This window comes from Leptonotus elevatus, chromosome 18 (genome assembly GCF_054856555.1).
Source record: "Leptonotus elevatus isolate MCC_2025b chromosome 18, RoL_Lele_1.0, whole genome shotgun sequence".
NCBI lineage: Eukaryota > Metazoa > Chordata > Actinopteri > Syngnathiformes > Syngnathidae > Leptonotus > Leptonotus elevatus.
This window is the reverse complement of record NC_141256.1, coordinates 11,120,610-11,147,741: the sequence shown is the minus strand read 5'-3', so window position 1 is coordinate 11,147,741 and position 27,132 is coordinate 11,120,610. Positions and strand designations below refer to the sequence as shown.

Sequence of the window (27,132 nt, the reverse complement as noted above, 5' to 3'; positions counted from 1 at the left end):
AATATCATCAATATGTGGTTCAGTTTTTCATGTTTCCTGGGGGGGGGGGGGCGGAAAATGACATGGGCCATTATTTTGTGAGGGTGCTAGTATGCCAAGTCATCATATCATATCATATCATTTAATTTTAGTTAAAAAAAACCCGATTATTTTAATAAAAATTATGTGTAGAATTGCTATTCATATATAATTTTAATAATATTTGGGAAAAAATATTTACTAGGGTAATAATGTCCTGTTACTATAAAATCTAATTATTTATACTAATTCACTTAGAATAAAACTGACTAAATTCATCATTTAATTTACAATTTTTTTTATTCCACTGAATGACAGTTTTTTTTTTATATCTATTTGAATATTATCATGTTGTTAAACATGTTAAATGTATTTTAAATTTTAAACAGTTAATTTTTTTAAATAAAAAAATATAATACTTAATTGTTTTTGTGCAATGGTGTGGAAAACGCAATCATACAAAACTTTTAAAAAGTAGAAAAGCATTCATTTGGTTGACTGTAAAATGTGGCTTAGCTCGCCATCTAGTGGACACAAAACGTAATTTGGCTCCCAATCCAGTTTGATCCTACACCAAGGGTGCCAGTGCGGCCTCCATAAAATGGAACAAATCACTATCAAGTGGCGCCAAACACCTCTAAAGTGTCTCTCTTTAACAAGCGTGTGATCTATTTATTTACTTTCCCAGTGCGAAGACTTGTAGACTTTGGCGAGTGAGAAGGAGACTCCCAGCGGTGGGGAGGAGGAGGAGGAGGAGGGTCGCGGAGTCCCAGCCCCCTCGGCACTGGGGCTGGTGCGCCTCTGCTGCAGCTGTGCAGCGCCACACGCACCATGACTCCGTGCGCGAGGAGCACGCTCCTGGCCTTCTTTGTGGTTTTCTGCACACCTGCGCGCGGATGGACAGGTAAAAAAAAAACGCTTCTCTCGTCACGATCAGCCGCACAGACGACACGGTTCCGTTTCAAGTGTGAGCACTTTTTTGCTTCAACGGCGACGAATGCGTGGAGAATCGTGGGGAAGGAAAGGTGTGGTTGCGCCGTGATGCTGAGTGGATTACTTTGAAATGTGGTTTGGGAATTTTGTAGGAGTTTCCTTGAAAAAACATAAGTGCACGCAATTTTGAATGTTTACATTTGATATTGGTGTTGAATGTTGGTTACAGCTCATTTTCACACACCTACTTTTTTTTAATGTGAGATATTTGTTTGCTTAAAAATCAATTGATAGGAATGATGATTTTCTATGCAATATAGTGTTCTTTGGTGCAGTTTTTGCCTCATAGTGGACACACTTGAGTTATTGTTATCTATATAGAGTGATGAAAATTGCCAAGAAGATATATTTTTTTAATTGCCTTATAAGAGTTCCTGCTGTAGTTGTGAATTTATTCTTGTCATTGTGGTTCATTGGTTTGTTATTGTTGTTCAATTGTTCATATGGCTTTGTTATTAAGTTTGGAAATTACATTAACTCATTTACTGCTATAAATTCATTTAAAAAAAACATTATTAAAAATTGGGGGGGGGGGGTGGCGACAGGCGGTTAACATTTTTAATTGTAATTAATTGACTTCACTAGTTAACTCACGATTAATCACACATTTTATATCTGTTCTAAATACACAATAAAAAAAATTCTTGGTTCTCATACTCTTGTTAACAAAAGTGAGAAAAAAAAAGCTAAACTAATAGAAATAGTTCAAATGAATTTTTGACGTCTATAGCCGTCAATGGCAGTGAATGAGTTAATGGTAATTTTTTGTTGTATGGATGAAAGGGAGCATTTTTTGTCTTGTAATAAGCAGAATACATAAAATATGTAAAAGTTTGGGGGGGGGGGGGGGTATACTATACAGCAATACCAAAGTTTGTGTTTAGGTATGGGTGAGTACCGAAGCTATGTATTGCTATTGGGCCGATACCTGAGCTCAAGGTATTGATACTCGCAACGGCGGCCGATACCAGTCATGTGGCTGTTTTTTCCGATCAAAAACAACTAATTAGACGAATAGAAAATTGCCATTAATTTCATGCAGTTTTAAGGAAAAATGCTATATTGGGATATATTGGTCTTTATATATATATTTGTGCCTACTCAAGAGTTGAATACTCATACTAGTATCGGTCTGAAAAGAGTGGTATCAAACTTCTCTATTTATGTTACAAGTCACAAGATTGACTTTTTGTACCAAAGAGGCAAACCAGAAATGTTGCCAATTTATGATTTACAGTATTCCCCTAAATTTCCAACTTCCACTTTCCTGGAATTTGACTGCACTGTTATGATCCACTGCAAAAAAAAAAATCCTTGAAATGATCTTTTCGTTGAGAAACGAAATCTCCAAAGCAGCAGACTTGGAAATGTGACCAAGGGAACATTTTTTTCCAAGTTGACATTCCTCTTCACTCCTCGGCAAGCTTTGTCTTCATTTCATTTTTACTTACTGTCGAGTCACTCGGGGGAGCTCCTTAATGTAATCGCGGGTCAGCTGCCGACCTCTGCGAGCTTCCCCCCCTCGGCCATTTTTACAGTAGTTGTTAGGTGGAGATGTGAACGTTGCTCATTTACTCGCTCTATTCGCATGTCATCGGCTTGTCAGCGTCATATTTATCAAGTGGTTTCATGAAAAAGTGGGCCGGCGGGCGTATGCGGACACCTCGGCAACGGGAGAACAGAGAAGTTAGTGTATTTGGATAATGTCAGTGCACCTCCTTGCGGAAAGTGGGAGAGTAAGTGAGACGGAGGAGAGTGTGGGGGGGGGGGCGATCATGTCCTTGCAAGCCAGTGGAATTTAATTTCCCTGCCCCACTTCACATGCCGGAATTGTGCAGGAGCTTTCTCGGGAGACTTGCCCCGAATGAGGAATTTTAACGTTTTTTTTTTCATCGTTTTGCCGGAGAAAATGTGAATGTTGTGTGGAGAGTGTTCAAGGTGGAGAAAATGTCTTTTGAGCACAATGGGCGGTGGTGTTGAGTGATTTGCAAGCACCTGCGAGTTGACTGGCTGCCCCAAATTGCCGGCAGGGACACGTCTCGCCGTGATGTCATGCCATACTTTCGACAAGCCACAAACATGCTCAGCTGTCACCACGACAGTGATGTCATCGATGTTTCTCCAAGGCCGAGAACTATTTTCGCGCAATTAATCAGGGTTGAATCAGAAGAGGTGAAGTTTTAAGTGAAAATGTTCAGTATCAGTATCAATATTAATAAACAGGTCACGACGCTAAAAGCAGCAAGCCTGTTCTCAAAGTATTGCGTTACGACTATTCTCATCATATTTCGTCTTCGTTCAGTGACAGAACAAATGTAATGTAAAATTCCGACTTTGTTATTTGTTATAAAATTATAAAACGTAATTGTAATATCATGTCATGTAATTCTATAACTCTGTAATCATATTTTAAGTTTTTTCAACTCAAATTTTAACTTCATTCTTTGAATTAGGATTTTAATCTTAATTAGAAATACAAATGATTAGACTTCATTCTTTACTCAACTTTATTCCTGTAACATTTAACTTTATTGACATTCTTTAACATTTCAACTTTGTCGGAATTCTATGACGTCATTTTTGTAGCTACTAACTATTTTTGACTTCATTCTTCTAAAATTAGACTATGATGTAATGTTACGACTTTATTGCAACATAGCAGTTTCATTCTTTGAAGCTCGATTTACTTCTTCATGTATACAAATAATTCTGTATATTTAACTTCAAAACCATGAGATTTTTTTTCAGGCCTAGTAATTCCAATTTAACGTGTTCTTGTAAAAATCTAACTTTATTGACAAAACATTTAGGGCTCTATTTTCAAAATTGCAACTTCATTCTTTGATTTTTGACTACAAATCCATAATTGTGTATATTTAACTTCAATAACATGGGATTTTTTTTTTAAGACTTGTAATTCTGACTTTACGTATTCCTACAAAACTTTATTGATATAAATATGAAATAAATAAATATTTTATATTTATTTATTTATTTGTATTTATTTATCTATTATTTTAATTATTATTTTTATAAATATTTTCATGAATCCTGTGCAAATCCGGCACATGCTGCATTCGAGGATGGTCGAAAGTCAAACTTTTCCGAGTTCAAACCCGGAAGTGTGTACGGCCACGCCCCCTTGAACTCGGAAATTCCACTTGCGAAGTCGGGGGGGGGGGGACGCCGACTTCACTGACGGACTACAAGTGACGTCGCTCTACAATGGCGACCCCTTTGGAAACACAGACCGTGAATGGTAAAACACAATTTACTCGAGTATAAACCTCGCTAGCTTTCTTCATTCATAAATATTCAACATAACTCCACGTGACACAAAGTACGTGACAGTGTGCCGCTATCTCATGAAATTATACGGTGAACTACTGAACTGTATGAAATAAGGTTAAAAACAATAAATGAAGCAAACATTCTGAGAAGGCAAGTTTGCTGGAGGTCAAACTGAGTTTTGAGGACCAAAATAAAAACAACTTATCGCTATCCGCCATTTTGGTTGTTTACTTTCGCCTCGAACGCTTTTAAGTCGGAACTGGGAAAAAAACAACTCGGATATATCCGACTTCCGACCATGCAGCATTAGACGCGATGTTGGTAATTTTGCTGATAAACTCAGGGCGGCATAACAGTGTCTGTGCCGCTGTGGGAGTGGCCACAGCCGACTTGAATCATGGCCAATGGAAGCGGCTCATTCCATTCCCTTTAAATGCGACGTGCTGGCAATGCACTAAAGTGTAGTGAAATAGAATGCTCTTCTTCTAAAATAACTTTATGCAATATAGTATCTTTATTTTCATCGGATGATCGTATTTTTCCCTCCAATCGTCCTTGCTAATAATGTCCCTGTGATGTTTGCAGGCGGGCTCCCCTATGATAAAACAGCCTGGGCTGTGACTTGACTTTACTGAAATGGCAGCGTTTGTGCCGATTGATGTGCCGATTGATGTGCCGATTGATGTGCCGATGTTAATGCGGAGAGCCGGAGGGCAAACATTCATCTTCCTCATCGAGTGCCTGAGATGGAGGCCGCCGCCAAAGTTGAGCGCGTTCATTCGAGGTCAGGTGTGAGGGGAAGACTGACAGGTGCGGTGAGGAATTCTAGCGCCTCTGGCATGTTATGACATCAAGGACGTTCACAGAGAAAGCTCAATGGCAGAAAAAATATCATCGGACGGGAATTGTGACGGTATCGGCATTTTTTAAATTATTTTTTAAATTATTTTTTTGCCAAATGTCCATATAAGGTAACCGACGGAAAATACATTTACAGATGTGCAGAGTAAAACTGTAACCTTTTGTTGCTCACATCACGGGTGGGCCGAGCTTGTAATGGGAATTTACGGTCGGTTATTGGGGTCAAGTGTACAGTTGTCGGGGTTGTGCAGCGGGTCAGCGCTTGGGATTTTTGCAGACAGGTGAGAGGCGCTCTTGTAAAAGGCTCACCACAGTGTTTTTTTTTTTCGGAGCCTTTACATGCCCGCGTCGACCTCGGGGGGGATCACATCTCCTTGTAAACATGCACACAGCTCATCTTTGTGATTTATATCAATCTTTTTTTCGAAAATCATTCAGCGCGCAGATTGGTCTGAAACGTATGCCGCACAATAAACCGGCTTTACTGTCAACTGTTTGCTGTGATTTTGTATTCCAGCGGAGAAGCCCTCGCGGACACATAATGGGAAAGCGACGTCAGTGGTTAAGAGCCAGAGGGAGAGCTGGGAGCCTTCAATCCATCTGGATGGAAGGCCGGTGGAGCGCTTTGTGAGCGGCTCCAACAGGCCATTGAGGACTCATCGCTACACCAGAGTGGGCAAGGAGAGCCGCTCTCCCTTAGTGGAGGATGTCGGTAAGACAGAATCAACCTTTGATTCCGCCCGTCTTAAAACGTTGCATATTTTTGCAGATTATTTTCCATAGGGAATTTGCTATGATACAATCTTGGTACTTTTTTGTGGGGTTCAAGAAGAGGATATTAACCAAATCATTCCCAGCTTTGTAAAAATAAGACCGGTTACTTTACGACTAGGGATTGCTTAGTGAGGCCTGCTTTTGTCATTATTCCATTTTCTTGCTTTTTTTTTTTTATACCCATAATTCCACGGTGGAAAGAGCCAAGCCATATCATGCTAGCTGAGGTCACTTGCATTAAAATGACTGAAAATAATGAAAGCAGAAAGTAAACAAACAAAAAAAAGAATATGTGCGTAAACTTGTAATATTACTCCAATAAAGGAATATGGTGAAAAAAAGTTGTAATGATACTCGTGGAGTCTGCTGATACCAGCCACCGATACGTAAGGCAAAAAATAAATAAATCTGACATTGAGTAAGTCCTCCTTGACAGTTTGACACATCGGTGACTCATCCATCATCTGTGTCAGAAAAAAAAAGTCTTTGTTCACAGTTTTTTTGTCATTGTGTTCAATACAGCGTTATATATCAAAAGTACGAAATTGCTGGTATCAGTCTGAAAAAAAAGTGATATCGAATATGCTTCAGTTGTAATATTACAGTATAAAATATTGTTTAGAGAATTTTTTTTGTCAAGCTATGAGAAAAATTACAGTTACTTTGTCATATCATGAGGAAAAGTGGTAACATTACCAGTATAAAGCATTTGTTTAGTCTTGTAATATTCTCCAGACTTTGCCTTGTACAAAAATGACGATTTTATTCTTATGCTCCATCTTTATTCTCGTAAAATGAAAATTTTCCCCCACATAGTATTACAACTTTACTCCCAAACTTTTATGACTTTTATTTTTTTATATAAAATATTTTCTGCGTGACCCTGTGTGCTTATATCCAGTGTGCATTTTACTAGCCTTGACATCCGTAAAATTCTGTAGCCATATGTCTGCAGTTGTCTCCCCCCCCCCCCCCCCCCCCACCGCCACCCCCACCCCTGAAAAGTGTCCTTGCAGATTGTGTGTTATTTCCTCGGTGGCGTCGTAAATAACGCACACCGCTTGCCTTTGCTTCATAAATGTGTCTGGCCAGCTACTGTTGGAAGCATCAAAGGCAGACTTGTTTTGACGTATTAGGAGCAAGCCAGCAGTAGCAGAGGTGGAGTGGAAGAGATTTGGGGAAAAGAAAACACTTTTTAGAGGGAAAGTTGTGATGAATTCTGAGATGTTAAGGGAAAGTTAACCGAGTGACTCACAAAAAGTTGTGGTGTCAAATCAATCAATTTAATCACTTTAATCGCACAATGGATAGTAGTTCAGAATGCATGTACTTCCTTGACGCCAATGATTACTTTCAGGCATCTGGCGCCATCTTGTGGCATTTTAGCGCAATATAGAAGCATCGCTAAAAAACACGAATTTCAACAACGAGTTTATAGGTACTACAGAAAAAAATGTAAGTAGGTTGATTTGTGAATAGGAAACCATTATTAATAGGAAACATTATTTTACATGTATATATTTTTTATTTTTAGATCCTGAATGGGTAAAGCTTGATGGCTTTGCTGTGCTGAGCAGCGCACCTGTCAGCAACACATCAACAGGTAACACCTGCCAACTAGCTATAATGTCAAAAGTTTTACAATCACTTTGGGGGGGGGCAACTTAGCAAGTTGCCAAATTAGTGTTAAATTGATACGTTTCTGACAGTGTCAATCAACACTAGCAATATTATTGTTGTAAAGGCCAAATTTTTGATACAGCTCAAATTTTGATCAGTGATTCCTAGTCAATGTTGATAGATTATCAGATGTGTCATGGGAAATTATCCAATTTCACTTAATTGGTCTAAAAAAAAACAAAAAACATTTTGATGGTGCAGTGACATGTGGTTTTCCTAATGTAATGTAATAAGTGTTGCCGGATGATTTACAGTATGACAACAAGGGAGTACCAAAAATCTCTATCATTGGGGTAAGCTACTAAGCCAGAACATTATCTTCTTCACGTGTCTTCAATCAAGGGTGCAGCAAGAGAAATCGTCACACACTTATCACCAGAAAACTCCTGTCTGAAGGGGTGGGGCGTCAAATCACTTCCCTACTGTGTCCCCAGGCACACCACCATCTATCTGCATGTCTTTCCTCATCCATTATCACACCTCCCTCCCTCCCTCCCTTACTCGCCCCAACTTTCACCCTCCTTGCCTGCCTTCACCTTCAGACAGCTCATTTTTCTGCTTCTGTGTCGCCTTCACCACTGTAACCATTTCCCTTTCAAGAACCCACCAAATAATAAAAACGCTGTCTTCTTTGATCCACTTTCCATGTCGACGCTTGGCTCCGCTTGTCAAACTCTTCTGGAAACAACAGACAGAGCAATGTGGAATCACTGGTTTAGTGGTGGGCGACCTGTGCCAAACTATGCGCTCGGACTGTTTCTCAAGAAGACTTGGGTGGGAGGTGGTTTGTAAAAATTTACAAAAACTTTTGTCTGATCAAGACCAAATGGGGTTATTTATGATTCAATTGAAGTAGGAATTTGAGAAGCGACTGAGGTTTGGACGAATGAATATATTATCCAGCTCAGTTACAACCAGAGGAAAATGCATGGAAAAGGACGAACAGACAAACTGCACTTGTGAAAAGGCACTAAAAAAGGTATTTAAAAAATGGATTTGGCATCTTTTCCTGGGGGGGAGCAGACTCAGTGGTGGAGCCACAAAGGGTGGAGCCAGACACACAAAAGCCAGTTGTTAGTTCGTTCACAGACAAAGGTTGGGATATTCAGATTTTAGGTGAAATTTCTGGATGAACCTAAAATGTACTAGAGTCTATAACGATGGCGCAGGACCATTAAGGTGGACTTCGCTAATTCATAGATCAGATCAGATCAGACACGAGAAATCGGCTTATTAGCCAGTCATCACGATGGACCAGGAGGCCAGTGGGACGACATTTCGGGGCCTTCTACTTGACATCAAAGTTGCAGACATCATTACAACTAGACATACTGAGGAGTATCCAAAACACAAGGGAGATAAGCAAGAGGACAAGAAGGTTACCGAACTTCAAGACACACACAGCCGTTTTTCAAATTACCCCTCCGGTGCTTCAAATAGTGCTCATTGACCTTTATCGCCTATGTAAACTCAAAACCAAGTTCAAGCAAGTGAATAGAAAAGCAGACAAGGATTTTTTTATTTTTTATAGAACTGCCCCCCCCCACCTCCTTTGAGCCTTCAAGGACGAAAAAGCGGACAAGTCAAACTTCCTGATAACCATCTTCAACCCATTTTGAGGGTCTCAACTGCTTACTCCCTTAGGCCAAATGTAGCTCAGCATGCTGCCAGGTCTCTGACAACACAAGTAGGCAAGAAAAACCTACAATATCTTCTGCAAAACTGTTCCAGTTAAGAAAAAAACATTAATTTTTTAAACCGTTATTAATAAAGATTGAGAAGATTAGAGTCGTACTTTTTGGGAGGAACACTTTTTGGGAGAAACCCTTTTTTGTTGGAATACACTTACTGTACCCACAACGGCCCCCAGGTAAATTGAGTTTAAGGCCTGTGATCCACAAAGACCTGTACTGAACTCAAAATGCAAAATGAGTGGATGGTTTGATGGAAATGGTTGTCCTTTAAGTAGTTCTAGGACCTGAGCATATGACGGCCCAGATTACAATCCGAATGTAAAGTAAACGGGTCCCTATAACTATACATTTGTTCTGTCACAGGTCCAGTCAGGTCAACATATCCTGCGGCCAGAAATCAGACCACTCTGAAGCGTGCTGCTAGGGTGAACAGAACAGCTCACCGCCCGAGTGCTTCTAGCTCCAGGACATACAGGAGGAGGGGCCCTCAGTCCTCCACTGGTCCCCGGCCGCCTGAGAGGGGCTTCTTCACAAGGACAACTTCACTGGAGAAGAGACACCAACACCACAAGCCTCAGTCTGATCAGAGGAACCGTAACACGCAAAAATTAAGTAAGGCATCCCAACCATTACATAGCAGACAAAGTCTTAGGTTAGGGTTAACTGAGGGATTTAACTACATGTAGAATACAGTGACAGGAGTACAATGAGTACATTTTGTTTGTTCAATTTTTAGTGTCATTAGTGTAAACCCTGGTCGTGCCTGGTATCCCTCTCTATTCATAGCATCTGAGTCCGTTCATGTGGTGTCACTGCAGGCACAGAAAGCCCAGGGCCAGAGAGCTCCTGCTAACCATGCGGCAACCAAATTGACCACACCAGGTACGTTGCGGTTGTTTTGGAAGCGCTCGCGTAATTGGTTATAAACTCATTGCAAAGGATGTAAATATGTATTTTTGTATTATCCTAACCAGAGCCACCCGAGTATGAGGCTAAGGACATCAGTGTCAGAGTCATGTCTCCAAAATCAGTCCTCATCTCCTGGGTCGATCCCGCTGTGGAAATGCGGAAGATTGAGTCTAATGAATTCAGGTAAGACGAAGAAAATACCACAAATCTTTCAATAAACACGTCCAGATAATGAACCTATTAGAACTAAAGCTCCCTGTTTGTCTCATCAAAGATCTTACACAGTAAGGTACAGGGAGAAGGGTGAGTCGGCACGCTGGGAGTACAAAGAGAGCACCCAGAGGAGACTGATGGTAGACACCCTGACTGCTGATAGCATGTATGAATTTGCCGTCAGAATCTCTCAAGGAGAAAATGATGGCAAATGGAGTGTATCTGTCTTTCAGAGAACACCTGAGTCAGGTAGGAGCATGCATGCTGGAGGCTGATTTTTAAGAATGTTAGTCCATTTTCTGGTTTGCAGTGCTTCAAGCAACCCTTTTTTTTGTATGTCTGTTGTTGCCCCAAGCACCATCTGGGCCACCGGAGAACTTTGAAGTCAAACCGCTACGAGGGAAAGGGACTGCTGTGACAGCCACTTGGGATCCGCCTGAAGAAACCAATGGGAGGATACGAGGTATGAGATGAATATGTCATTAACAGAACATACAACATTTCAGATAATGTATACGTTTGTATTTGGCTAACACTAATGCCCTGCCCGGGAATTCGCCCCAGGTGTCAGGAGTGGGAATCTTGCATGATACCACAACTCCTGTAGTGCTAAAGATCTTTTGATGCAGAGTTCCTGTACCTGTCTTCACAACAGTTGTTTATGCTCCATCTCTACACAGAGTACATCATGTCTTATGCTCCTGCCCTGAAGCCATTTGGAATGAAAAGTGTGACATACCGAGGAAGCACAACCTCAGCTACTATAGAAGGTCTAACACCTGGAGATCGGTACATCTTCAAGATCAAAGCCACCAACAGGAGGGGGCAGGGACCACTAAGCAAGGCCTACAGTGTTGTCATGCCAGGATGTAAGAATGAGTTAGTGTGTACAGTATGTGTGTGAAAATTGTTGACACGATGAATTTAAGAATATGTTCTTCCTGCTACCAGCCAGCAGTGCTGTTTCATCATTCTCAAGAACCAAGGACACCCAGAGGACTAGCTACAGTCCTTCCAAACATGATACTAGCAATGACAAATCAGAGCTTCAATCAACGGAGGCACCAGAAGAACCGACCAGACCCACTCAGCCACGCAATTCTGCACCTGCCAGTAGACGGGTGCGGCCACTTTCTCAGACACGCTCTTATCACAGCATCTTATCCTCAGTAAGAGGCTCAGTCAGGAATGGCGTAAATAAAGGCAGAACCTCACCTACAGAGGATAAGGATGATGAGGATGAAGATGATGATGAAGATGATGATGAGAGAGTACCAACAACCTCCTCCCCAGAAGATGCAACAACCATGGAGTCTGAACTTGAGCCAAAAGAACCATATAATGATGTTTCCCCTGAATCTGAGGATGATATTTATAGTGAAGTGGATGAGCCCCCAACTCCGGAGACGCCTAGCCTAAAAGTGTTTACACTTTCCCCAACTAAACCCACATCTGTTTATCCACAGCCAAGAAAACCCATGAAGCTCAGGCCCCATCAAAAAGGGGGCATCAAGACTTCTTCCTCTTCATCATTATCATTGCCATTTCCTCCAAAATCGTCCTCTTCACCGTCTACCACTGCACAGCGTAATACGCAATCAGAGGACAAAAGAAAGGATACAGCCTCTTCACACCTCCAGAGCAAAGACATTTCCTATCAACCCAGTATAGCATCTAACAAACCTACCATTCAGGTTACAAAAGATAACAATCCAGAGCCTCAGACAGAACGCACAGCTGTGAGCAGGGGATCTGCATCATCTGGCCGGACCAATGGATCTGGCTTTGGTGCAAGAAATGGTTATGGCAGAAGAAACCTAGGAATTCCTTTTAGGGGAAATTCAACCAGAACGCTCAATGGTTACAGACCTTCACAGTCACGTTTGCCAAGCAGGACACAGAATCAGGCCACATCGCAGTCCACCTTACCAGACCAGTCTATCAAACAGCAAACAACAAATACCTTCAATGAGGCAACAGTTGGGTCCACTTCAGAGGGAAGGATCAATGGCAAAACAATATCTGAACCATCTACCTCTGAGAAATTGCAAATCACATCTTCCTCCACCTCAAATAGTGCTGTAGCTTCAGAACCAATATCTACTTTGCACAGAGGATCACAAAGCTCTTTACATAACTCAGAAAAGTCAAATACATCACCAGAACGTGCCACAACAAATGGGGGAACACTACACCAAAACACTTTAAAAAACACAGAGGCAACCAAAGTTGAAGAACCTACTTCAAGCTACAAAGAATATCCCACAGAAGACAAAAATGAAAAGGAGGAGAGTGTTTCTGATAAAACAACTTATTCTCGTCCCCGAATTAGTCCTTCCCTTCTGGAAAGATTTAAGTCCCCAAGCAGGTCAGGTTCAGGAACACGACTCTCATTTTCCAGACAGGGTGGCAGGTCTCCTTGGAGCAGAGCGTCATCCTCAACGGGGGTAGACAGACCTATTATGCGAGGTATACCCAACAGGGACTCAGTGGCCACAGGTTCTGCAGGAGTGTCCTCAATACAAGAGACTAGTGAAGGTCCAACTGCTACTTCCTCTAGTGACTCACTAAAAAATGACGAGATGGGGGTGGGTTCTTATAAACCCTCATTGACTGACAGAAATGCAGAATATAGTAACTCAAGACATCCAACTGCACCAGCTCCTTCATCGTCTTCAAACTCTGACTCTCGTCATTCTGTACATGTGAAATCAAATGACAATGACAATAACAATTATGACAAGAAGGACTACCCTAATAAGAGTGACAGAGAAAACAGTGGGATTGATACAAATGTTGCAGAACCAGCAGTGGACCAAAGTAATCCAGCTATAACGGAACAACACAGAAACACAGAGGACAATGAGAGTGTAGCTGCAAGAGACACCCCTTCAAGGACCACCTCATCGTCCGGGGTCCCTCCATTTTACCGCCGTCCTAATATTGGCATAAATAGCAGGATACGCTCTCCTCATCTTGCAACTAGACTGTTTGGTGGATCCAGAGTTCCCACCAGATCACAACTAACACACAACTCTCGACTGGGTTCTTCAACATCTGATTCCACCTCATCATCTGCCCACTCTTCATCGGTGAATCTCAGACCAGTGTTCACATCAGATCGCAATGCGAGCAGAATCTCTACTCCAACAAGGACTGGGGGACTCACAGAAGGTAGAATCCAGTCTATATCATTGTCACCATCTTCATCTCGAGACAGCTTTCGAGGCCAGGGGGGCAGAAGTCGCTATCCTATCCTCAGAGGCAAAACACCCAATGGAGGAACTCTTATATCCGCCAATGGAAATGGTAAAGTCAAATGGTAAAATGCATGAAACAGTATGATACGTCACAATGGTAATATCTTGAATAAGACAATGACTGTAAACGTTTTGTAATTTTTTAGGTCAAAATGGACGACCAAATCTGACAGCAAAGGATAAAGAATCCTCAGACACTCATGGAGTGAGCAAGGCTGTTGGTCAAAGGCTTATTACTGGACCAGACGGAAACAAATGGGTAAATTCAGTGACATGAGATGATCTTAACGATTTAACGTTATGAAGTGTTGGTAGTCACTTGTACAACTGCTGTTGAGACTCCACCATTTACATTTCGGTTGATTAAGTTGGTAGATTTGGAGTTGGGGATTCTTATGAACCAGGATGGAAAAGTCCTCCAAGATTCCCAGGGCCAACCAAAGAGAGTAGTGCTTGGCGAGGATGGACGCACCATTTTCGGTAACATACACTCAGTTGCAGAATTTGCTTTAGCATTAGTTTTAGAAGACAATCATCAGGTTCAGTTAATAATAACTCCTTTACTTCCAACTTAATCACCAGACCATCTAGGAAGCCCCTTGCTGAACCAGGAAGGCATGGCTTTGTTTGGTCATGGCCGGGATAGTAGCCCAGTGGTCAACCCCAAAGAGAAGATCCTCATGGTCGGAGGGAAACCGCTGCTTGGCTTGGACTTGCCTCACCTCAGGACCACAACTACTACCACCACCAGAGCTCCAACCACTACCCTACAACCCACCACCACAGAATGGACTACGGAGCAGTCCACCACTGAAGAACCCTACCCTACATGTCCACCAGGGACCTTCTCCAAAATAGATGAATATGGGGATCCAATGTTTGACTCGGATGGAATATTAAGCTGTTACTCAGAAGGTGAGTCTTTGAAACACTCTACGTGTTCGATCTAAGGTTACATTTGGCATGTGATTATGATGTAGATCTCGTTGTAGCATGATTTTCTGTTTGCTCACAGCCCCTTTATCTTTGCTGTCGTGAGCTCTTGATATTGGTTCTCTTTTCCTGTATTTGATGAATTTTGTCTCGGGTTAGGTTTTTGGATATGCATAGTTGAACTGAGCCAAACACAAGTTGTTTTGGCCGATGTGAGCCTTTGGCAATCAAACTCTCACTGCAGGTGTTTGGCTGTCGAAAGAACTATGTTGCACATGGGCGGCATTTGATATTTCCCCTCCCTTCTATTCGTTCTTGCTGTTCGGTTTTGCACATTACGGACCACAGTGCCACTGCACAATTTGAAGACTGTTGTACTTATGTTGACAATGACGCCAATGGCAACATTTCCTGGTACTGCATGACAAGAAGCAATGAACGAGCTAAGAGCTGTCGAAAGAAACCCTATAACTTTTAATTTTCAAATGTGTTTGTTGACTAGTCCCTCATTCACACACACACACACACACACACACACACACACGCACGCACGCACGCACGCACGCACGCACGCACGCACACACACACACACACACACACTCTGAAAATGTGGGCAGAAAAACCATTACACATGAATAACGCTTGTTTTGATTTAAGAAAATGGGGTCTGTTTAGAATGATCTCATACAGCTTCCCGCTAATGACTCCATTGTGTTTGACATACTTCATAGTGGTCATTACAAAGGATTCTTGATCCAGTCTGTTGTTGGGTCTGGTATAAAATCATTCCTGTCTTAGCAAATGCTCATAAACACTTTTGTTGCTAGATGACTTTTTGCTCCAGACTACCTTGCCTCCAGCGACCACGACGACACCGCCTCCAGCTACCACAACGACACCGCCGACAACCACCATCGCCACCACCACTACAGAGATACCAACTCCTGACACCCGACCATCTGGCCGAGGTCCTTTGTCAGAGTTTGACGACAGAGGGAAGAGGAGATTCACAGGTAATTTAGTGCACCACTGCTAAGCGGTACTATTTGCAGCATGTGGTCAACCAGGCTTTCAACGTAAAGCCAATACAATAAGCATTGTTAACTACTGCCTCTTGCTTCTCGTTCGAGCAGACTCAAACAATTATTGCCATGTCGTTCTTGCGTTCTTGAAGCGCCGCTAAAAAGGGAGAAAATCAAACAAACACACGCTACTGTTGGCTTACCTTGTTGGTGTACCGTAGCGCTGGACGCTGCAGTATAATATTCCAAAGTCACCAGTTTGCTGCCATGAGTCATCGTGGCAACATCAATCACTACCCTCCGAGATCTAGTGCCATCTTGTGGTATCTATAGGAAGAGCACAATTTCAGCTACGAGTGATCGGTTACACAGGGAACAACGATGTAAATAGATGAATTTATGAACCGAGGTACAACACATACGTACAATAATGACGAATAATAATGATGCCACTATAACGAATACTGAAAGTTGAAAGTGGTATAAGAAAAAAAAAAACATCTGAGCGGTCTTGGTTCATTTCAAATGTCAATCGAATGGAATCGTCACAAGGAAAAGCTTCTTTTTTTTTTCCAACTGTTCTTACATACTTGCTTTGTCACTTATTCTAATTCCTTTTTGCCTCAACTGGTTGCAAACAGAAATATTATCTTGGCACACATGAAAACCCCTGATAAATCATTTCTCCTTGAAGAAGCAATATTGTCTATCCATTGAGCTATTGTAGAATTTTTAAACATAGAATATGTCGTAACGTATAATTGGCAAAGGAAACCTTAACAGTTTAACGAACTGACCAAAACTCAATCAAAACATGCATTAACGATTCATGTAAACACAATAAAATCCAGCCAGATGAATGTTGATCCAAATAAAATAAGCCGCATTTATGCTTCTTAGAGCAATCAAAACATGAAAACTGTGTTGGCACAAGCATCGTAATCTACCAAGCTGGGCTTTTACCCAGAACAAGACAAAAGACCCTAATCACAACTACACTGATCTGAACTAATTATTTAGTTATTTCCTGTTGTGTTCTCACCTCGCCGTTGCTGTTTTTGTTTTGAGGAACCAAATCCTCATAATGATGTAACAAAATGGACATATTTATGTATATTGTGTATATTTTGAAACTGAAAACTACCTAGGGCTATTATTTTAATACACGCGAGTGAAATAAAATGGCTATTTAACATGTTATTATTAATAATGAATAATATTCTAATTTTTGAGGACATGAACCACAGTCAACAATTCTGTAAATGTATAATTTAGTTGATTGCCTTCATTTTTTCATCTCCTAGTCTATATGATCAGTGGTTATTTTTTAAGCTTTTTTATTTATTTTTTATTTCTAGACAATTCACAATGCTGAATTGTTAACTCAAACATTCCCTGTACAGCACTTAACAAGTGGTTTAAGTTGGACAGCATTTCACCTCAGCGAGAGGCAAGCTGTCAGTCCAAATAAACACAAGTGCAGTTAAGTCTTGTTCCTAGGCTATAATCTTGAATTTGGAAGTATTAAGTTCAATATACTTCATAAATATAAATAGCTGAAAGCGATGCAGTGGGAATTTAAGGTCCTTTGAGGGGCGAACCTTGAAAAACGACACCACCTCAACAACGTATGCCAAAATATATAAATAGCACTCTCATTGAAAAACTGCTGAAAGTTTCCTTTTGACTTCAAAATGGTGGTGAATCATAACGAGGCAGCAGCCATACGGTTGTTATGAACTCTTCAGTCTAATGATATAAAGGTCGTTGGAGTTACCATTGGTGACGAAATGTGAGCTAAACGCAATTAGTCGATAACAGCGTGCAAAGACAGCTTTGCTTTTATCAGACTAATCCCAGAGACTCACAATGGGCTCGCGTTTGCTCCAAAATCAACATTTGCTCCTTTTTGGACGCAGTTTATTTTGGTCAGCAATGTGATCACCTCTCCCTTCACATGGCGCCATCTGAAAGTTATTATTCTCCCTTATTATGTGCAGCGATAAAAACGGGCACTGAACCGAGGAAAAGTGCACAACTAATAAAACAAGTGAAATTTGTTCTCTTAAGCCGACATTATCTCTCGTTATTCTTTCTTGATATGCGTTGCATGCTTTAAGTGAATCTACATTCAGACGAACATAGATCACAAAGTCTTAAGTGGTCATTCTTATAGGTTGCATAAATCCCCTTTACAATCGAGTGAATTGTATTGGATGAGCCCGATATCATCCTGACGAGACAGCTTTTATGTGAACTCCGCTGCTGCAGTTTCCCCGTCATATTTCATCCGTGTTGGAGTCTCACATGCCAGATATGTCGACATGTTTGGATTGCAAGCGCAGAGTCTCAAAAGGGAGGGTCTTTAAAGGTGATGAGAAATCTTTGCTCTGGCAAGAATTTCATGTGAAAAATGATTGAAATCTTTGTTATTGTAATTAGAAAACTCTAAGCGGTCAAGAGCCCCAGACAGAATAAAGACCTTATAGGATTAAATAAGAGTGACTAATTCCGGACCATAGCAACTGCATAGAAACTGACAACTTCATCATAAGCAGCATTTCCATAGCAACTGATAACATCAACATCAAAACACAATGACCCCATAACACAAACCAAAACACAGTCATAGCACCGGCTATGTGACGGACAAACAAGCATACAAATTTTATCTGTCAGATATTTTCGAACTTTTTTGGCTCACTCGCGCATTGCTGAATTCAAGCGAGAGCTCAATAAATAGTCAAAAGTCTCAAAACCCAAGGACATCTTCACATCCTCAGGTCAACTTGTTGACTTGCACCACTTGCTAGTTTACTCATTTGAGTGCACTCCTAAACTACGGTTCAAACATATTACACAATACGTGAATTGATGTATAGTTGCCTGCAAAAATCTCCCATTTTTGTTCCCCAACTTTTTGTGATGTACCTTCCGGGGTTCACAATAGAAAATAAGTACTATTGATGGTTAGAAAAGGTACATAAATGGTCCAAAATGGCAAAGGGGCCATGCACTTTGAAGAAATAAAGAATAGTATTACAAAGTAGTGGTCTCGAGTTAGACCTTGGAAGGGCAAGTTAATGCACTTTCAACAAACTGTCAACGTTTCTTGTTTGTGTACTTTTGTACTTTCCGTCCGCTGATTTATTCCCAGGATGTATTGTGGCATGCAAGCCAGATTTTTTTTCCGTCATATGATCATTCATCATTACCGTTTAAGTGTGTTTATGTCACCCGTAGTTCGTTGAACGTTGTTTAATTAATTATTGCATTAAGTTTAGGTTGCAAGTTAACATGAAACCATGATTATGAATCGTGCGTTAAACTGTACCCTGAGGTGTTCCCTTGCCAAATTGGAAGGATCCTGGTATTTCTTGTGTATACCCTTCAGGGTCCTGCCCCAGTGAGCAGACATTGGACCTTTAAAAGTACAAATGTAGCACCTTTTTTTCCCTGACAAGTGTACAAAACATTGGCCCACGTTTCAATATAAATCTGCTCTCAATAACACCAGATGACGGATGACAATGTTTGGATATGCAATCCGCGAGTCGTGTGATCCTCCGTACACATCATACAGCGGGAGCTGACGGTCTGTGGAATGCAGATGCTGACACGTGGAAGACTCTCGGCCTGCGCCGAGGCCCAATCGTCTGCAGAGGTGGGAGCCAGTCCAGGCTCCTGTGGTTGCCTCCAAATCCCAGTTAAACTTGGAATTCACAGCTGTAGGTCCAGCTGGCCTTCTCCGAAACTCCGAGTCCAGAATTTCATTTCAAAAGGAATGAATAGGATCTGTTTCCAAGGTCACATGGACCCTTTTCCTGCAAAGTCATCCTAAAAGGAAAAAACATTATCTTTGTTTTGAAATATTAATCAGTTGAGCCCATTTCCCATGATAGACAGTTGAGGATTTTGTATAAATTGCATCATGCTGAATTTCGTCCTTTTTCTTCTTCTTCTTCTTCTTCTGCCTCCATAGCGCCGTACGTCAACTACATCCAAAAGGACCCAGGAGCTCCGTGCTCCCTGACGGAGGCCCTGGAGTACCTCCAAGTTGACGTCCTCGAAGATCTGATCAAGAACGACAGTCGCGCCTTCAATGAGAAGCAGCCTCCCAAAAATAAACCCCATAATCTCACCGTGGTTGCCATGGAGGGATGCCATTCGTTTATCATCTTGGACTGGGGCCGTCCACTGAAGGATGATATGGTTTCAGGTAAGAAATGCTGGATTATAAATCCGACAGACCTTGGTATTTTATATGTCAAACATTCCAGACGATTGGTCGGTATGATCGATTTCATACAAAATAGTCTCTTGTGCTCTTTGTTCACACGCCCTTGAGTTTGTCCTTTTTAAGCGTTGTCGCAGTTTGCTGTTAGCAATTTCTTGGTTTCTTCAGTTTCTCAGGGGAAACAAAAAGTCTGACGTACAAAAGCTAAAAATAACAATGTAAGATTAGTAGGTCCTTCTGTGTGAAAAGTGTTGGCCTATCAGAAAGAGATGCCGAGTGTTTTATTTGGCGGACAGACACACACGAGCCCCTTCTTGTGTTGTGGGACGGGCCGTCTTCTGATGTGTAAAACAGATAGCGTCTCCAGTGCCACATTTTGGTAGTTGGGGGTTGAATTTGGTATTTTCCGTCAAGTGTTTCCTTCCTGCTGGTGCGAATGATTTGCGTTACTTTAAAACTTTGTACGGTTGGACCCGAAGACTAAAGGTTGCATGATAATAAAAAATATTAATTCTCAACCTCCTGCAGCATTTAGGATATTTTTCGGAAGGTTTTTGTGGGGTGTGGGAGGAATCAATTTATTTTGGAATGTTTCATTCATAGATGATGACAGAGGACGGTATAAAAAAAAAAACTGGTGTAATATGAAGTGGAGTATTTCCATTTCCCCTTGTCAACAGCCAGCTGTGTTGATGTGGCTCCAGTAAAAATAGAAAAGTCTCAAAATCCAACAGACTCACTTTGATGTGCTGCCATACGTTGTTTCAATATAGCTTTAAGGGGGGATTTCTCCAGGGTGCACGACCCCCAGGCCCGGGGTCACGTACCAGATTTGAGTGTTGACTGCATGAGTGGCAAGAATAAGAAAACAGACATTGGCTAGAGAACAGCCAACCCCCCCCCAAAAAGTTGTTTTTTTCCATATGGTGGACGACGTATGGTTTCAAAATAACCTTAAAAAACCTTAAACAGATCATAAATACACTGTTGTTGTTTGTGTGTGTGATGTTACAGGGTACATGGTGCACAGTGCTTCATATGATGACGTGCTCAACAATCGATGGTCCTCTAAGATATCCAGTGGGACTCATCTCGCTGTGGAGAATCTCAAACCCAACTCCAGGTAACGCATAATCACGTTTGTGGCGCTCCGAAAGTGAAGACAATCAGAAACTCGCGGAAGCCCGGAACCGATAATGTTTCACATTTTTAACAGACGAGTGCGCTCAAAAGTACGTTAAAACGTATTTCAATATTTTTCCGAACGTACGCACAAACACATTTGAACGTACTTTTAGGCTAAATGCTACAATAAATAAATACATAAAAATATAAATAAATATAAAATAAAGATGATAATAATGTAGTAAAACTGATCAGTTTTAGGAGGGCCTTAGCATGATGTGTAAAAATAGTTTTTTTGTTTTAAACGTTTTGTATCTTGTCTAATGCAAAACCTCATGACTTGCGTGCAAATGTTATGAAGCGGTTGAGCCTCTCCTGCTGGTTCTTGGCGCCATCAGTGTTTATTTCTGTTTGTGGGATTGTTAGGACACGATCCCACCATAACACAATACGCAAAATATGCCCGTATCTGTTTGTATATTCATTTTTATGGCACTGATGTGTTGATTTTCCTTTTTCTTTTTTCTTTTTGGCCAGCTCGATGCTGATCCAAGCACACTGAGTCAGATGTTTGGATGATCAGGAAGTTTTTCAATTTGGAGTAAATGCGGTGGCATGTGGAGAAATATGTTTTGAATATTCACCACAAACATGTCATCTGCTGATTAAATCCATTTGCACAAGGTTAAAAGGTTAGATGAGCACTTTGCTTGATTTGTGTCACTAAAAAAAAATGTCGCTCTCTGAACCCTACGTGGCAGAATGCTTCCTGAAAATTCTGCTAACAAAGAAACCGTCAAAAACAAAATAACCGACCTGATGATTTTACACTTGGCCTACAGATGATTGGATTTAGAAAAAACAACAAGCCTCCACGCATTCAACTGCACATGCTGTGAAGACTCTCCGTAGCAATCCAGACAAACTTAGCTCCTCCCGCTCATTTCAGAAAGAGCACAAAAAACGCAAATAGGTTAATTTACTGTCTAATCTAATGCACAGGTGTCTCTTCAGTGTCTGCCGCCAGCCGAGCAGAGCACCTGTTGCAGGACACAAACAATGGAGCTGTGTTTCAGTGTCAACTTTTCCAAGAGTTTGTTATAGCTCCTCCCTAGCAACCGCCGTGTATCCAAGCTGGCACGGCTGTCTTGGTTACTGTTACTCATGGGACCGTTGGTGTGGGACACTGTTGGCATTTCCCAATGCTTGAGGCTCCTTCTGCTTGCCAGACACACACACACACACACACACACACACGCACGCACACGCACGTACACACCATATGTAGACGCTCTGATGCGGACATGTTTCCACAAGGTGTTCTGCTCATTAGATTAAGTCATATGGATGGCGTGTCACTGTACACAATATGCAGGATAATTCATTAATAACCTTGACAGTCATTTATTTGTTACGGCTCCCACTATTTTCCCTCACCATTTTAATGGCTCTTTATCACATTGAATTATTAAGAATTATTTGAAAAATAAAAGTTGAATGACGTGTTTTCCCATCGCTTTTCTAGCCTTCTCTCCATAATATGTGCGCACTCGCGGCTGAGAACGAGGCACTCTAAAGCGGCTACGCCAGCCCGAAGCCCTGTTCCACTAGCTGGCTGTCAAATCAGACTTTAAAAAAATAAAATAAAATCCGCCCTCCACGGGCTTCTGCATTTCTCTACGCCACTTGCATGCACTCATGGCTGACAACGAGGCACTCACACGAAGCAGACTATTCAAAGGGAAGATATTTGTGGTGTAGGCATCGCTAGCTAGCTAAATGCACATCACAATTGAGCCAGAGTAGTTCTTTTATGGTGGGGATGAGGCGCCGTTTTAGCCACACCCCTAGAAATAGGAAAAATGAAATGAAGTGAGATTAAAGTAAAATTACAGTATAAAACTACCAGAATGATTCATTCTAACATGAATGGCTCTATTACTTGGCCCTGAGGGACACCATTAGTGAAAGTACTTGAAACTTACATGATTACAACACATAATGGAGTATTTTCTTTCCACTACTGTCTTTTAGTAGCATCTCTTATATGTGAATTGATGACAAGGTGTTCATCTTAGGCTCCTTTTTTTTTTGTTTACAAATGTTTCAGACACATACTGTGGCTATGTAATATTTTCTAGTATTTCCTTTGTTTTTATATTCTGCTTCAGATTTCCTCGTTTCCCCCCACCCGCTCCAATTTGGATTTTCATGACATCACCACTCTCTGCATCTGCTTTTCTTTCCTCAATTTCTCTCTCGCTCTAGTGATAGATACACGCCGTACTGTATATTTCGGTCACTGTTGTTATGTGGCTCTGGTGATTGGATCCAGGCCTGGTGGTGCAGACTTTTGGCTACAAAAACGATAGCACCGCGAACTTGGCACGGTTGACCTCACACATGAATGGACTCCTGCACAAACACATCCTCCTTGAATTTGTGATACTTCCAGTAAGTTCTTCATCAGCCGGGGGGCAAAGTGAGCATCTCTATTTTGAAAAACACACAGTGAAGAAAGTCTTTGCCTTCAGTGTTCGTCATCCATGCTTGACATTTTCCACATGCTTGTTTCTTTGGTTCTTATCCCGCCTTGCTATCGCCTAATCGCCGCTCGTCCCCTTCAGCCCATTTCCTTTACCCTCCCTTTAAAGTGAGCCAAATATCCGCTTGAATTCGGATCCCTACCAATAGGAAACAGACTTTGTGTCCTGAATCAGGCCGACCAAAGTCATCTGCTAGAGTCATTAGCATTTGCCTCACTTTTGCAGAGCCCCGCAACAGAATGTTACGCGAAAGCCCTCATGAGTCGTGCGTTGTTTTCTTTCAGGTACTACTTCAAAGTGCAGGCCAAGAATGTGTTTGGTTTGGGACCGGTCAGCGATACGCTCACCTATGTCACAGAATCAGGTGAGCAGCTCCCGCAGAGTGAAAACTGCTTAGACGTTGAATAGTTTAGTTCTCAAGCATGAAAATGTCAAAATGGGGTAATTTATTTTGCAATCGCAGCCGACAAGATGTGTTTATCTATCAGGTGAAAACATTAACATTGTCCTCCATGTTGTTTCTTTTAGACGATCCTCTTCTCATCGAAAGACCGCCTGGTAAGTCTGTACAGTACTTTCAGTCGTGTCCTATCAAAACTTCCCGGAGTCCAGGCAGAAATTAGTTTTTGTCATGTGAAGACAATAATGTGGTCCCTTTACCTTACACTTTTGCATGTCAATGATGTAATCAGATGACTAGATAATGGTTCTTTTTTTTCATTATGACAATTAGTGGATAATTCTGCTGAGGATTAAAAAAAGGATTTAAATAGCAGTAACTCTAGAACGCAGCCCTGCGGGACGCCAGTAGTGAGAGTACTTGCATGTTACATTTTGGCTAACAAACATTTCCATTTTTGTTTCATCTCTTTACTCTTGTCAACTTGTGTCTCAGGCGGTGAGCCCATTTGGATCCCCTTTTCCTTCCGCTACAATTCGGCCCACAGCTCCTGTAAAGGCAGTCAGTACGTCAAGCGGACGTGGTACAGGAAGTTTGTGGGCGTGGTTTTGTGCAACTCGCTGCGATACAAGCTTTTCATGGGTGACGATCTGAGAGGTAGGTCTGAACGCACAAATGTACCGATTAACAAAATACTGTACTAGCGTCAAATCAATCAGACTTTAATTGCCGACGTGCTTGTGCTAAATGTAAATGCTCTGCTTACAAGTCCGTTTGTTGCCTATTATGTATTACAGATGTTAGTGGTCATGGTAAGAACTAAGCCCCAAGCAATGCGAAGATTTTCTGTATAAACAATAAAACAATAGACCCAAAAGTAATCTCATTTCCAATCTAATCCAATTTTTTTTACAGGAAGTCTTATTTCTAGCCCAGGGAAATGATGGACAGGAAGGGAACAACACACACACACACACTTGATCTGACTTGGCAAATAAAACAGATACATAAATGTTCGAAGCAAAAACAGGAGAATCAAGACACATAGAAGAGTAAGAACTGCAGTAGGGATACGTCCGATTAACATCAACACTATGTTGATCTCCTGCAGAGCCTTTCTACAGTATAGGAGACACCGTGGGACAAGGAGAGGATCATTGTCAGTTTGTGGACTCCCACAGGGACGGCAGGACTGGGCCCGCGTATCTCTCCATTACTCTGCCTTCAGCTCAAGGTAAACATCAGGTCACTTGGAGTCGTTGCTTTATGTTTTGGTTTGACTCGTTCGAAATGATCTACCTTGTTCCTTTATGATGATGATGATGATGATGTTTACTATTTGCTTATAAAGGGAACGATATTAGTTGGAAATCACACGCAGATATCATTGTGGGGTGTCTGACGACACCCCACAATTCTGTCCATTTTCAGATTTGGACACTGCATTGGCTCCAATGTGAATTGACAAGAATACAGTAGAATACAATATGCTTATGTTTGAATCTTATTGCGAATTTCAAAAGTATCACATTTTGTTATGAAATTTACACGAGAAATACATTATCTTATTCTTTTATTGTTCAATTAAATTAAATATCAATTAAAATCTAAAAAATAATTTGGAAAAAATTAATTAAACGTTTTTTTTTTTAATGAATCACCACAAATTTCCACTGAAATGTTTTAGGAATTTGTCAGAAATGTCATGCTCGTTTGCAACAGTATGAACATTAATATTTTGTTGCTTTTGTACAAAAACTAAATTAAGAATAACTAATGATAAATGATCAAATAATGTACTGACCACTAAAACAAATAATGAAATTGTCATTCATTCCCCCAAAAATCCCAGGTAAATATTAAATACCAACAATTTACAAACAATTATGTTATTTAATGTCAGTCATTAAAAATATTTACATTTGTGAGAATATATTATATTGTGGATGTATTACCAGTTCCACATTTCTTCTGCAGGATATTATCGCGCCTACCGACAGGAGCCTGTTACTTTTGGCGTGATTGGCAGACGAACGTCTCATCCCTTCGTGGGCTGGTACGAATGTGGGGTGCCCATCCCTGGGAAGTGGTAACGCACGGGTGGAGGGGCGGGGGCACTGTCACCGAGGGCAACCTACCAGTAGCCCCCCGCCAACTGCAAAAAAAAAAAAAACTGAGACTTTTGCTTGCCGCAACTAAAAGACACCACACTTTAATCACATGAAATGATCATGATGCTTTTATGCAAGCCAGTGTATTGATGCTGTGTATTTTTTTTTAATTTTTTTTTTTACATAAAGCAGTCTGTATATGAGGGAAGAAAAAGCATGTGTGTTGTCGCTTTGTAAAATTCTTGTCAAACAAGCACCGAAGCAATGTTATTTATCTCATCAAATGATAATTAACTCAATTAACTCCGTTTGAAAATGGGACATAATCGTTTATTAGCTTCAGACAGCGGCTCATTCCGAATTCTTTCAAACGTCACCGTGTATGTTTTTAAATGTATGCAGATGAAGAATAAAAGAGCGCATAACTGCTCAGGAGACTGAATTGACAGCGCCTTGGAAACCGCAACAACGAAGAGAACACGAATCATCTCCTCATCCGTGGCACATTTTATTACTCAATCAAAGCTTGATCAAGGTTTAGTACTGGATCAATCCAATGGGAGAGTTGAGTCACAACACGTTTCTTCAGCCAACTGGAGCAGTTAAAACCTTTACTAAATATCCAAAACAACATATTGAGCGCAGATGCAGGTGAGCGGGTGCAATTCTAATGGTGGGGGTGGGGGGGAAATTCCAAAAAAATAAATTAGAAGGAAATTCCATCTTTTGAAAATCAACCTTATATGAGGCTGCATCAAAAACTCAAAATTTGACTTAATTTAGTACGACCCATCTGTCTCGTATATGTCATTCTAATTTGGGGTTAAAAATATAAATGCATTTTTTTTTCCCAACACTGCTGTACAGGCCAATATCTGATATATTGGCCTACAACCAATATATTGGCTGATATAAAATAAGAACACTAATATACACAGGATATATTCTAGGGACAAGTATCGATTCTAGTGTGGAAAGGCTGCCGATACCAATCACTAACACCAGTCACAGTCAGCCTCTCTTATGGTCGCTCTACTATCAGGAAGTAAATGGCATGCATGTTCA

The 27,132-nt window shown here is 41.1% G+C and overlaps 1 protein-coding gene across 2 annotated transcripts; it reads left to right on the top strand.

Moving 5' to 3' along the window:
* The first annotated feature begins 790 nt into the window (after nucleotides 1–790).
* Nucleotides 791–26,497, top strand: fndc1 (fibronectin type III domain containing 1). 2 transcript variants are annotated; one of them, XM_086061394.1, is made up of 21 exons: nucleotides 791–922; nucleotides 5,681–5,875; nucleotides 7,472–7,540; nucleotides 9,675–9,923; nucleotides 10,098–10,193; nucleotides 10,286–10,403; nucleotides 10,495–10,682; nucleotides 10,789–10,896; nucleotides 11,114–11,302; nucleotides 11,385–13,742; nucleotides 13,840–13,952; nucleotides 14,062–14,173; nucleotides 14,276–14,608; nucleotides 15,454–15,639; nucleotides 19,631–19,867; nucleotides 20,900–21,008; nucleotides 23,841–23,920; nucleotides 24,085–24,114; nucleotides 24,452–24,613; nucleotides 25,068–25,190; nucleotides 25,934–26,497. In XM_086061394.1, the coding sequence occupies exons 1-21, from the start codon at nucleotides 850–852 to the stop codon at nucleotides 26,047–26,049; spliced, it is 5,244 nt and encodes a 1,747-aa protein (XP_085917520.1). In that variant the 5' UTR covers nucleotides 791–849; the 3' UTR covers nucleotides 26,050–26,497. The 2 variants fall into 2 exon arrangements, with proteins under 2 accessions (XP_085917520.1, XP_085917521.1); XM_086061395.1 differs by lacking the exons at nucleotides 791–922; nucleotides 5,681–5,875; nucleotides 7,472–7,540 and having other exon boundaries at nucleotides 9,777–9,923; nucleotides 10,130–10,193.
* The last annotated feature ends 635 nt before the right edge of the window (nucleotides 26,498–27,132 follow it).

What these genes read in the sequence shown, in the direction of transcription:
- fndc1 (XM_086061394.1), top strand. Translation starts at nt 850, where the DNA reads ATGACTCCGTGCGCGAGGAGCACGCTCCTGGCCTTCTTTGTGGTTTTC. An exon ending in TCCCTTAGTGGAGGATGTCG is followed by an intron (nt 5,876 to 7,471) that starts GTAAGACAGAAT and finishes TTTTATTTTTAG; the next exon opens with ATCCTGAATGGGTAAAGCTT. An exon ending in AACCAAATTGACCACACCAG is followed by an intron (nt 10,194 to 10,285) that starts GTACGTTGCGGT and finishes TATCCTAACCAG; the next exon opens with AGCCACCCGAGTATGAGGCT.